The sequence below is a fragment of the Trachurus japonicus genome, unplaced genomic scaffold (genome assembly GCF_045865225.1).
Source record: "Trachurus japonicus isolate A0001 unplaced genomic scaffold, Traja_1.0 AP030543.1".
Classification (NCBI taxonomy): domain Eukaryota; kingdom Metazoa; phylum Chordata; class Actinopteri; order Carangiformes; family Carangidae; genus Trachurus; species Trachurus japonicus.
In genome coordinates, this window is record NW_028220676.1 from 27,193 (window position 1) to 40,000 (window position 12,808).

Consider the following 12,808-nt stretch of genomic DNA (forward strand, 5'->3'; position numbering starts at 1 on the left):
GCATCAACACACTGCTGTGTCACAGCTCCACCTGAGCGACAGGCAGCATCACTCCCTCTCTCTTTGTCAGCTGTAAAGTGACTGAGTGTGAGAGTCTGTGAGGGTCCAGATACTATAAACATGGATGGAACAGCACCTACCCACTTTCATGTTACCTTGACAACAACATGTTGACTGATAATTTACAGTTTACTTTCAGAAGCACAAGGTGTGTGAGGGACAGACTCACAACAACAGATGCTCTTGGATCAGATCTGATCAAATCATCTAACAATAACCAAAAAACTACTGTGTGTGTGTTGTTATGTGTGTTGTGACAGGAAACAGCAGCGAGTGTCTGGACGGGGAGTGCGTTCCTTTCTGTCAGGCCGTCCTGAAGCTGCAGCCCTGCGCCTGCAACGGTAACGACCACACCGGCGTGAGACCAAGGTGGTGGTGGTGGTGATGATGATGATGATGCATCCGTCTCAGTCTTGTATCTGTTCCCTCTCGTCTCTATAGAAACCAACGCGTCGTGCAGAGTCTGCTGCCGGAGCACCAGCGGCATCTGCGCCCCCTACCAGGACAAGACGGGCAACTTCCTGTTCCTGCGTAAAGGGAAACCCTGCACCGTGGGCTTCTGTGACGGAGCGGTGAGTGGAAACACACACACACACACACACACACACACGGCAGCTTTAAAACACATTGAAGACAAACTTCTAGCTCAACTACTATGAGTGTGAAAACTATTTATTTGGAACTGAGTTTAGCTGTAATCACAAAGAAATGGCTTAAACCATCTGTTGATGAATGGTATGACATCACACTCATTCCAAATTTGAAGACATCTGAAAGCATTGGAAAGGTATATTTCCCTGAAAAGCCCCTCTTTTGTTTAAGTTTTTGGTTAATTATTTATTTCCTTGTGTTATTATAATAGAAAACACCCCATGTTCACGTGTTATTATATAAAATGCTTTGTAAAAGGGGGACCCCCCCCCCCCAAAAAAAAACACATTAAAGACAAGCGGGATGTGAGTGTGTGTAGGTGGGTTTACATGGAGACTTTTTCCTCTTTCTGATTGAATCCTTTCTGAATGAGTCTTTCAGGTCAACTGTTTACATGATTTGATTTTATTGTTTTATACTTTTGATCGATTTAAGAAAAGGTTTATTCTGCCTCTGTGAAACCGAATGAAACTTGATTTGGTTTGGGCTTGTTTGTTGTGATTGAGCTGTTTATATGGAGCATTTTCATTCAGTTTGGACTCTAAACCGAATCTAATCTGAATATTTGGCTCCATGTAAACACAGCTTGTGTGTGTATGTGTGTAAACACAGCTTGTGTGTGTGTGTGTGTGTGTGTGTGTGTGTGTGTGTGTGTGTGTGTGTGTGTGTCTCCTGCAGGGGAAGTGCATGAAGCAGGTGCAGGACGTGGTGGAGCGTCTGTGGGACTTCATCGACAAACTGGACATCAACACGTTTGGGAAGTTTCTGGCCGACAACATCGTGGGGTCGGTGGTGGCGTTCTCTCTGCTCTTCTGGGTTCCTATCAGCATCCTGGTCCACTGTGTGGTGAGTCGCTCCGTTCTGTCTCTGTCAGGAACTAAACTACACACTGTCACACTGTCTGACTGACGCGTTACAGAGATGTATTACGACTAATACTAAGGGATTAAGGTGCTACAGCCAGAATCTGAAGATGATAAAGTCTTTCCTGTCTTTATTCTGTATAGATCAGGTGGACAGTCATTTAAATATATATTTTATAAGATGTGCAGAGATTAGTTTAGTTTACTCTTGTCTTTTGTCTTTTCTTCTGTGAACAACCTCCTTCAGGATTAATAAAGTTTCTTTATCTTCTTCTCTCAGGACAAGAAGCTGGATAAACAATACGAGCAAACCACAAAGTCTCTGTTCTTCCCCAGTGTGAGTATCTGATTGTGTGTATTTTAGGGATGTCACAATTACTTGTTTTTCACAATTAATGTAATGAAATTGCAGCAAAAGGAGGAAATATGTCTGATACGAATCATTACCTGGGAGAATGGAGGCTCTCTGCCTTCCACCTAGCGTCTCTTGGCTGAAAACCAACCTTGTAAGATCAGAGCCTCCGACCCGGTGTCCCAGCTCTCGTCTCTGCGGCACCGCCACACAAACGTAACCCGTAATCTCTTGTTTATGACAGATAAGACTACACAGATATACACATGGTAACATGGTAGATGATAAATAACGTTATCCACCGCTCCATGGATTGATTTCTCACCGGCTTAATTGTTGAAAACAAACGCACATGGAGGAGAGGAGGGTTAGAGACAAAGAGAGTTCATCTTTAACCATCAAACTAGGGATGTCACGATTACTTATTGTCACAATTCCTCGTGGTATTAAACGCCACAAGTAATCTATCGTAAAGATTTCTAAATACTGTCACTCTCCAAAAAAGATTATATCGGAACCGTATCGGCAGATGTAGCGCCAAAGTAAAGGTAAATGCACAGATACTGGTCCATTTACCTCACGTAACATTAAATTGGTAGGAATTTAAATGTCAGTGTGCCATTTGTAATAATAAAATGTAAAAAATTATTAAAATAAACTCAAACATTTGGTATAGATGACAATTAATGACTTCAATATTTCAAATACTTCCTCTGGGGGAGTAATAATTGGTCCTATATTAATGATACTTAAAATATTTTGTGTATATTATCAATAATGTAGTTATATTTTGACTATATTTGATTTTACACATTCATATATAGTGTTGTGAAATTAATTAATGCATAATAATCGTGGTAATCGTACTACCGTGATTATTTATCCAAGAAAATTTATAATCGTGACATCCCTACACCAACTCAACTGACTCTGTTCATTTTCCCAGAATGCCGAGCTCCTGAGCAGCCTGGAGTCCGCGTCCGTCCGGATCTTCAAGCCTCCGACCTTCCCGACCACCAACCTGCGCTTCCAGCCGTCCGGTCCGCAGCAGACCAGCACGCCGCCGGTCTCCGGCTTCGGCTTCGGCCCCGGTCCAGACTCCTGCTGTCATCCTCCTCTTCCTCCTCACCATCCTCCTCCTCCTCCTGCGGTGGCGGCCCCTCCCCCTCCCCCTCCCCCTCCTCCCCCTCCTCTTCCTCCTCTGGACTCCCCCCGCATGGCCACCATCCAGGAGGACCCGAGCTTCGACTCCCACCTGGACGAGGAGGCGCTGCAGGAGGCGTTCGGCCGCCCGGCGCAGCGCTCGGAGCAGCGGCGGCGCTCCTTCGAGGACCTGACGGAGACGAGCGCGGTGAGTCGCAGCGAGAAGGCGCTGATGTTCCGGCTGCAGAGGCAACACCAGATCGACACCAAGGAGACGCAGTGCTGAGGGACGGACGGGACGGGACGGGACGGTGCCCGGTTTGTCCCGCTCACGTCCTCCTGTGCTGGTTTCACAAACTTTTACGACTTTTTTTATTTTTTATTTTCTTAAAGCGGCTCCGTCCTGAAGCCGCCGCACTGACGCTTTGTTGCTGCAGCAGATCTCAGTCTGATCACATCGAGACACATTCAATCAGAAAAACGTTTTTAATGAATTTAATTACAATCAGAGTTCAACCGATTATCGACCGATATTTCCCTTTTTTTTTTTGATAATCGATATCGGCCGTTTTTTTTCACCGATAACCAATAAAATAAATGTATTTTTAAACGCATAAACGCACTCCTTTGGCTCTAACGAAGCCGTCTCTCTTGGCTGTTTAACAATGTCCCAAAGGTTTTCACAGTGAACAAAACAGAAACAAACTGTTGACTGTATTCAGTCTGATCCCTGGTGTGTTATTTTTAAATTTTCATTTTTACTGCAAATGAATATCGGTTAAATATCGGTTTCCTTGATTACTAATGATCGGTATCAGTATCGACCCTGATAAAACCATATCAGTTGATCCCTAATTATAATAAGAAAAAGAAAAAGAAACAAAACGTCTCCTTCCAGTCGTCCTCCTGTGTGGTCAGACCGTGGTTTCAAATCGCTGCTCCGTCCGTCCTCTCCGCGTCTCTTTAACGTCCTTTAGTGACTCGAACTAACATATTGTCCTGTTGAAGCTGTGGCAGCGAGGGGCCGCTGCTGGGTATCGAACCTTCTCCAGGTATCAAACCGTCGTTGGTGCTGATTGAACGGTGCTCAGATCAGATGTTGCTTCCACAATCAAACTGTGTTTAACTGTGGTGATCGATCATCTGGTCAATACTTTTATTCGTCCAATAAAATGTCGCTAAAGCTCCGATTGGTCCCCGCCAGCCACCGTACAAACTCAGACCAACTCGTCTTCTGATGACACACTACACGATACGACCAGCAACTGTACGCTCCTACGTCCGTTTTTAGTTCTTGAACGTCCCACCAAAGATTTTTTTTTGCTCCTGAATGTTACACGTTTATTTCTGTTACATAAAGTCGTCGTTCACTTTTATAGCTGAAGCCCGGCTCTCGTTTTAGTTCCCTAAAGGCCAAATGTAACGCTTGTTGTAGCTCAGTCATCAGTCAAACTGTTGCTGAGTTGAACTTCATGTTTTAAAAAGGTTCAACTTCAATATGACAATCATTTATGTGCACAGAGTTTCTGTCTAATGAGAGAAAAACATTTATTTCTAACTGACGCTATTGAGACAAAGTGTTTGTCACCAGCATTTTATAGAAACAGCATCAACACAACATGTTGTAATAATGGATAATGTTGTTAAAAGCTTTAGAAATATTATATATTTTATCACAACAGCACAAAAAATGCCAAAGATTTGACGTTGTCAACTTCTAATTTGTGGTTATTTGATGTTTTTTTTTTGTCTTTACATCAGAATCAATTGTTTTTTTTTTACTGTGTGATAGACTAATTGATTAATTAATAGTCAAAATGATTATTAGTTGCAGCTTCAAAAGGTCAAAGTGCACTGAGAGTCAATGACACGTGCAGCTGCCAAATAAAAAAACAGTAAAAGTCAAAAACACAGAGGTCAAAGTTTTATTTTTAAGGCTCAAAATGTTTTTATATTCTATAAATGATATTAATAAAGTACAAATAGGGTTAAAATAGGTTTGGAGAGTTTAAAGGGTTAAAAAGTGTTTCTGTTTTAAGACTCAGTGGGAATCGAACCCTTGAACGTGACAGTGTTAAGTGCCTTCAACTCGACCCACTGAGCTACATGAGACCGTATTTTATATCACATAAATGTTCATCATCTCCTTAAAACCACTAAAACCTGTCAATCAATTGTATTTACTGTGTATCACATCTGCAACAATAAGCTGATTAATTGATTGAATGTTGATCAGCAATGAAACAAATAATTTAAGTCGTTTTTCAGTCAATAATTGTGATTGATAAATGGATGGCTCAACTGTTTTGTTTTTTTTTTGTAATAAATTGAATATTTGATTGAAGGGACTTTTGATACATTTTAAGTTACATTGGGCATTTTTTTTTTTTACTATTTTGTAAATTTTTATAGACAAAATGTTAAATCACTTAATAAAAATAAAGGAAAAACTTAAAACTTCAGTATAAAATTGTCCTAACCTAAACAGTTTTAAAACACCTCCCTGTTATTTTATTTTATCCTGGTTTGAGGTCAGTTATCTGAACATTTCACCTGTTTGTTTCTTACTGTACGAGGGCAGATTATTATTATTACTGTGTGTATATATATCTTTGTATAAAATATCGTTGTGTTGTTGCTTTTATTTTTGTGACTGTGTCTGTTTTTTTTGGGGGGGGGGGATAAAGACACAGATGTTAAACTTCAGAGTGTTTTCAGCTGTTTGGTTTGTGTCACTCGAGCTGTTTGGTACCAGAGTTTATTCTCATCACATGTTTTTACTGTGTCAGATTTATTTTGTGGTAAGTTTTGTGTTTTTTTGTCGATTGATTGAAGCCATATTATCGTTTTAAATGTTTATTTTTGACATGTCAGAGCTCAAAGTGCCTTCTCTTCTCTTCTGTGGTATTCAAATGCACTTGTCAGTATTTTTAATATTGTGTCTATCTGTGTGTGTGTGTGTGTGTGTTGAGTCCTGTACACTGTGATGTGTGTGTCTGTGTGTTATGTACATGCTGACGATCGTCTGTATTGATCCAATTAAAGGTCGGTTGCGAGTCATGTTGTTAACGTCACTGTGTCGTCGTCGGACTGAGGCGTCCGCTCAGTCTGCCCTTTCACAATAAAACGTTCTACTGTCTGATTTAAAGTGCTGATCGATAAAGAGTTTTTATTGATATTCTGATATTTTATCAACTCACGTTTCTTCCTGAGCTTTCAGCAAGATCTCATGGTTCTCATTAATGGATCATTTGTCAAAAACATTTTTAAACATTCTGCTTTAATGTAATTTATTGACTATTTTAATCTCTGGTGATTTTATTTTTATATTTTAATCTAAAAATATCAATATTCAGACCAAGATGAGATCGACTTGCATCATAAAAACATAAAACCTGTAGCCAAAAAAATATTAAAGTTAGTGTAAAAAAGAAAATACTCTAAATTATTTATCAATAATTAAAATATTTTGCAGATAAATTCTTGTAGAAAATCTAAATTAATGAAAAAAATAAAATAAAATTCTGTTTTCCAGTTTCTAAAATGCAACAATTTTCTGCTTTTATTTAACAATACGAACATTTTTGATGATTTTAACCTTAATTTTGTTTCATAGAAAACAAGATGATTGATAAATTATCTGCAGTATTGATGATGTCATTGTTGTTTCACTCACATTAAATCTAACTCACTTTTTATCTTCGAGGACAGAAACTCAGTGACCCTCTCTCTCTCTCTGGACAAATGTTTATTTTCCTTGTGAAGAACTCAAACTTTTGTTTTATAGACAAATCAAGTACAAAAACAATCAATCAATAAAGGTATTGGTGGTCCGTCTCCTGAAGCCGATTCCTTTGGAACCAAGTTTCCAACGAAGAAGCTGGAAAAACTCAAAAGTCCTCGAGTCAAAGAAATGAACGAACATCTGCATCGGTCCGTTATCGACCGATTATTGGTGATCGATCGATACTACGAGGACTGAAGAGAGTGACAGAGAAACGCCAGTTCATCGTCCACCGCTACATCACCGACGGCAACGCGCTGCTGCTGCTGATGACATCACAGAGGGGGCGTGGCGTGAAGGCGGGGCTCAGGGCGTCGTAGAGACGGTGGACGGCCACTTCCACCATCTCCCTCAGAGAGTCGTCGTCCGCGCAGGTCACGGCCTGAGGGTCAGAGGTCACCATGGTGTTATCAGCTGATTATTGAGTATTGATTTATACCATTATGATGAACCAGACGTTAAAGGGATAGTTCAACATTTTGGGAAATTCTCCTATCACCATAATTCCCTTGGTCGACCAATAGGTTATTACTCGACTAATCATGTCACAACTTCCTGTATCTGGCCCCTCAAATTAAAAGCCCTATTCACCTTATGTAGCCCCGCCCACTTTGCCACTTCCGGTTTGGCCGCGATTGTGTTACGACTTCCGGTCAAATGCGGAAGTAAAAACTGATGTAAACAATCGACTGAATTTGCAGTGTATTGCGGGACAATTACAATACAGACAATCAAATCAACATGGACAACACTTGAGGGGTGTACTTCGAAGCGAGTTTAGTGGGTTATATTTTATAATTATATATTTTTTATTGAGTCTAAAGCCAGGCTTTCCTGTACTCTCTCTTTCAACCCAGCTAGATCGCCATGGAAACTTATGGTAACAGATGTTTAGCTCATAGGGTGAATTCAGGTATATTGGGACATCAGGTAATTTGGGACAGATAAGGAAAAACAATGCTTCCACTTGCTTTGAATGGGCTATGGCAAAGTTAAAGGTGCTGATACATTCCTTTGGATGTCTACATTAAAAGTCACATTAAATATTTTGGGTGACATCACACAGGGGGGCGGGGTCAGCATCAAACAGGACGCTGACCCCAAATATCAGGAGGTCAGCAAAACGGCATGTGCTTTTGTTGGAATTTAATATAAGGCTATTACATTTGTATGACTAATTTACTATAGGTATGAAAGTTATATTAAGATGTGTGATGCATTGGTTTACTAAAATAAACAAACATTGGTTTGTGAGGATGTTTACATTTTCTTAATTTGGACATTTTCTTGCTGTCCCAAATTACCAATAGTGGTATGGTAATTTGGGACAGCATGTTCAGGTTATTTGGGACAGTGTTTCTGGGTTTATATTGAAATATTTCAATAGTGTAGTCATATCTTACATGCTTAAAAGTGAGAAATTCTTACACATATAGGGAAAACAAGTACCTTTGTACATTTCAGAATATCAAATCAGCGGTTAATGTGGAATAGGTGAAGTGACGTTCAAAAATAGGTCAGATTGTTTTATCTCTTATTATGTCATGAGTTATCTTTATTTTATATATTTATATTTAACAAAATATAAAAATAAATGTATTTTTAAAAACATGCTTGCTTCTCCTGAGGTCAATAGTCTGCTCACAATATGTTTTAGGCTATTAAATCTGCTGTATGTTGAAATAATTCGTATATTTGGTTGATTTGGTTACAAATCACGAGATTATAAACAATACACAACATAAAAATAACAGGCTATAGGCCTAATATACATAAATAAGCAATCTATTCATGTCTTTTTTAATGTAATTGGAGCTCCATGCAATATCCCATTGCACAAGCCTGTGTCCCAAATTACCAAACCTACTGTCCCAATTTACCAAACAAGTTGCGAAAAAATAGTTTTGTGTCAAAACCTTTAAAATAGAGTGCTGTGCTCTCACAAAAGAATTTTAGCACATAATTGTTTCACATAAAGAACGCAGACACGTAGAGGAATCCAGATATATCTCATTTGTTGGGTTATTTATTAATCTTGATGACAAAAAATGGCTCAGAAAATGAATTTACAAAAATTGTCCCAATATACCTGAATTCACCCTATATTCAGAGTTTAATCCTAAAATCGGCTATAAAAGCGCCGCTGTTTCACAATTTAACTCATTTACAGCGTGACTTTTACTTTGAAATCCAAGTGGAGCTGGCAGAACCAGTACGGAGGGAGAGATCGCGCTGATCCGCTGCTGTTTACCAACTGTTGAGCTGAGCGTCAGGAGCTCATTTATATATAGGCTATTATATTACTTGGATATAAGCTGCAGCATGGACGTCGGAACTATTTACTGAGAGAGGGAGGGGGGGGTTTGTTGTGAGGGTCGACTGTCACCTGGAGCAAACTGACAACTATATGATCAGAAACTCGTTCAACTCTGGACTGTCTGTGAAGACTGAGTGAAGCTGGCCTCATCCTCTGCTTCAGAGAGCCTTGCACTATCGGACCTGGGTCTCTGCTCCGTGTCCAGAGCCTGGTCGGGTCGGGACACGCTGTTCACGCTGTGAACCTGCTCGCTAATGTGTAAAAGAAATAAACGGAGGGATTTAGAAATAAAACCCTCCCTCAAATACTGTAACTTAAATGTGGCCATGAATAAACTTGTTTCGCCTACAGCAGTATTGCCCAAATGCAAATATTGAATACATCTCTATTTTCACAGTTAAAAATGTCTTTGTCACCTAAACTACCCCCCGCCCCCTCCAAAAAAGAGAAAAGAAAAGAGAAACACTGTAGCATATTTTCATACGCACACCCAGCCTGAATTGCGATCAGTAAAATATATAAAAGTAGGCTATAAAACACAATTTAAACATGAAAGTTGTTCCTCTAGTTTATTTTGTTTAAATGGATAAAGCTTCATAATTAAAAGTAGCGCAATGTCCAGCTGTCAGAAATTAAAAGCAGCCTCTTATGTGCATTAACAATGTTGCTTCGGGCTGTGATAGCGTTTTTTTTTTTTTTAATTCGCTCCTACTCTCCAAACAAGCTGCTCACCTTGGCTGAAATCAGCGGGGACACGGGGATTTATTTAATTATTTTTAACCAGACTCTAGAGTAGATGGAGGTGGGTGCAGGTCGTACAGAGCTCCACACACACTGGGACAGAAGATGAGGTCGATGCTCAACTGCTATAAAAACTCACACGTTTTCTTCCAGTGATTGTAGCTTCCTCTTTATAATGCTCGTCATTTTTTGCAGTCGACAACGGGAAAAAAAACCCGGATTTGCCAACAAGAAACATCTGAGAACGGACTCAAATAATCAAGCTACCGCTAATGTACTATACGACTTCCGGTCGTCGCCGGAAGTTCCAACACAATCTCACAGCGTTCCATTGACTCCATGGTTGCCCCGGAGAATAAGGTGAATAGCCTTTCATATACAGTTCAGCAGAGGTGGCAAGTAACGAAGTACAAATACTTCGTTACTGTACTTAAGTAGATTTTTCAGGTATCTGTACTTTACTTGAGTATTTATTTTTCTGACGACTTTTTACTTTTACTCCCTACATTTATACCCAAAAATATGTACTTTCTACTCCTTAGTTACATTGTAAAAACAGGCTTGTTACTTTTTTTTTTGACACGACGTAAAAGCACCGGTAAAAGACGTGACGAACTAGAGAGGGAGGGAGGGAGAAGAAGAGGGAGGAGGGAGGAGGGAGGGGGGGGCGGTAGCGTAGAGAGAACCGAGTTACCAACTTGTACTGTAGCAGCGACATGGAGGCAGCAGCATGGAGGAAGGAAGCGGTGGTGGTCGGACTATCCGACGGGGGGGTTGAACACCGTACAATCAGCGCGATATAGCGCATTTACCGTTTACGAGCAGCAAACCTGTCCATGTGCCCGTGTCAGTGTGTACGTGCGCGTGTGTACGTGCGCGGTGACCGCACGCGAGAGAGACGGCAGGTGGACTGACTGGCAGTGAAGAGAGGTGATGAAACGCTGTTTACAAAATTCTTATTTGTGAGGTCTGTGGCGGCCCAAACGTTGGGAAACACTGCCTCTGGTCAGTTCAATCTTGATTATTCTGTCTGAACTTTTTTTGTTTAACAAAATTATCAAATGATGTAGGTTTCATTAACGGCAAAAATTCATTTTTACTTTTTACTTTTACTTTGAAAGTACATTTCAGAGCCTGTACTTTCTTACTTTTACTTGAGTAAAGGAGTTGAATCAGTACTTCTACTTTTACCAGAGTATTTTTTTACACATGTATCTGTACTTCTACTTAAGTACAGAATATGAGTACTTTTGCCACCTCTGCAGTTCAGTCATATTGATTTTGACTTAAAGCAGAAGTAAGCGGAATGTTTGTGTTAATATAAGTCTTAAATAGTTATATCTTTCGACAGTAATCACTTTTATAGAGTGTTTGGTCCAAAACACGGGTCTGTCAGTCACTCTGCTCTGCTGTAAGCCGAGGAGAAAACTTTCCTTGTATCCTACAACCTTTATCCAATGAGGAGAGAGAACGGCATAAAGGGGCGGTCCTCTCTGTGTGTGCAGCCAAGGGATGCGCGTGAATGTGGTGACGTAGGGACGAGGGCGGGGACTGCTAACTCCATCTGCTGACAGGAAGTTAGCCAAAACCACCGGATCGCTTACTTCTGCTTTGATTTTAACCAGACACGGCTCCAAATGTTTTTTTTTTTTCCTGCGACCAATCGACCAATGAAATTTTGGTTGGCTAATGATTTTTTGGTCGACCGGTGCTTGGTCGACTATTTGGGGGCAGCCCTATAAATTCTGTGCAAAAAGATGTTGAAACAGTTTTCAATAAAGTAGTGAATTTAAAAGTACATGGGTTCTGTTTTGTTTTTGTTTTTTTAATCGTGGTATCGAATTAGTATCGAGAATCGTGGAACTATCCCTTTAATGTTCGTGTATAGAATAGATGTCAGACGCTGGACTCACTCTGGTCTCTGGGTCGATGCACGCCGTGACTCCGTCCACCGTCACACTCAGGCTTTTACTGTCTTTGAAATTCACGCAGTCGTCCCCGAACATGTCGCTGAAACGGAAAAAAAAAACATTTTACCAGGTGAAAACAGAAAATATTTAATCTCTACCTTCATTTAAAAGTTTTATTCTCTTATATTTGGATCAATTAGGTTTAATTTTAACTTAAAAAGTGTCAGATTCTACAGTTTTGTCAGATATTTTAACCATTAAAACCATTTTCGAGGTGTAGCTACAGGTGTTCAGACTCACTGCAGCATCAGCTCCAGTCGCTCGACGAACAGCTCCATGTCGAACGTTTCCTTCCTGCCCTCGTGGACTGAAACAAACAAACAAACAAACAAACAAACAAGCGTCAGTAAAGTTTCTGTTCATCAGTGAAATTAAAATAAATTCCCTCGTGATGCGTTCACTGACATTTCTGGGCGGTGGGGTTGGACTGGACCTCCAGGATCACCGTGGTGACGGCGTCTGCGTACATGTCGTTGAGCGGGTTGGCGACCCACTGAGACGAGAACATTTTCATTATTATCATTATTGATTTATATTGCTGCATCAATTAGTTCATAGAGTTTTTTACTTCAATTGTCTGTTGTTTTTACATTTTTCTCTTTGAGTTTATTGGTGTTGAGATTTTTGAAGTGTTTGAAAAAATGTGATAAAAATAAAAAATTGTCATAATTATTGTATATATCTGTGTAATGAATGTATTAACATGTAATAACTGGTTAATAATGTATCTGTAACCAGGTCTGAGTGAGATCTGTGTCTAAAAACATAAATAAAATTATAAAATATACAAAATAGTTTGAAATAAACATGTAGAACAAATACTGAGCATTAATAAAACCTGACTGCAGCTACATAATCATGTTATAAACTGTATATTTAATGTTTATAAACTGGTTTAAATAAAAACAGACGTGTTCGTGTGCTCAG

General features: G+C 39.8%; 2 protein-coding genes across 2 annotated transcripts in view; one reads left to right on the forward strand and one right to left on the reverse strand.

Annotated features, from left to right (window-relative positions):
* The first annotated feature begins 304 nt into the window (after nt 1–304).
* Nucleotides 305–3,355, forward strand: LOC146960239 (disintegrin and metalloproteinase domain-containing protein 17-like). The gene is made up of 5 exons (XM_085772508.1): nt 305–401; nt 502–632; nt 1,390–1,557; nt 1,855–1,911; nt 2,873–3,355. Exons 1-5 carry the CDS (start codon nt 305–307, stop codon nt 3,353–3,355), a joined length of 936 nt encoding a protein of 311 aa, XP_085628634.1.
* Nucleotides 3,356–7,071: 3,716 nt separating this feature from the next.
* LOC146960240 (cleavage and polyadenylation specificity factor subunit 3-like) overlaps nt 7,072–12,808 on the reverse strand; it is a 7,350-nt gene continuing 1,613 nt past the window's right edge. Inside the window, exons 3-6 of the mRNA XM_085772509.1 lie at nt 12,287–12,374; nt 12,122–12,188; nt 11,825–11,921; nt 7,072–7,235 (exon numbers count right to left, since the gene is read on the reverse strand). Coding sequence (XP_085628635.1) covers nt 7,089–7,235; nt 11,825–11,921; nt 12,122–12,188; nt 12,287–12,374 — 399 coding nt within the window. The 3' untranslated portion in view covers nt 7,072–7,088. The remainder of the gene's footprint in view (nt 7,236–11,824; nt 11,922–12,121; nt 12,189–12,286; nt 12,375–12,808) is intronic.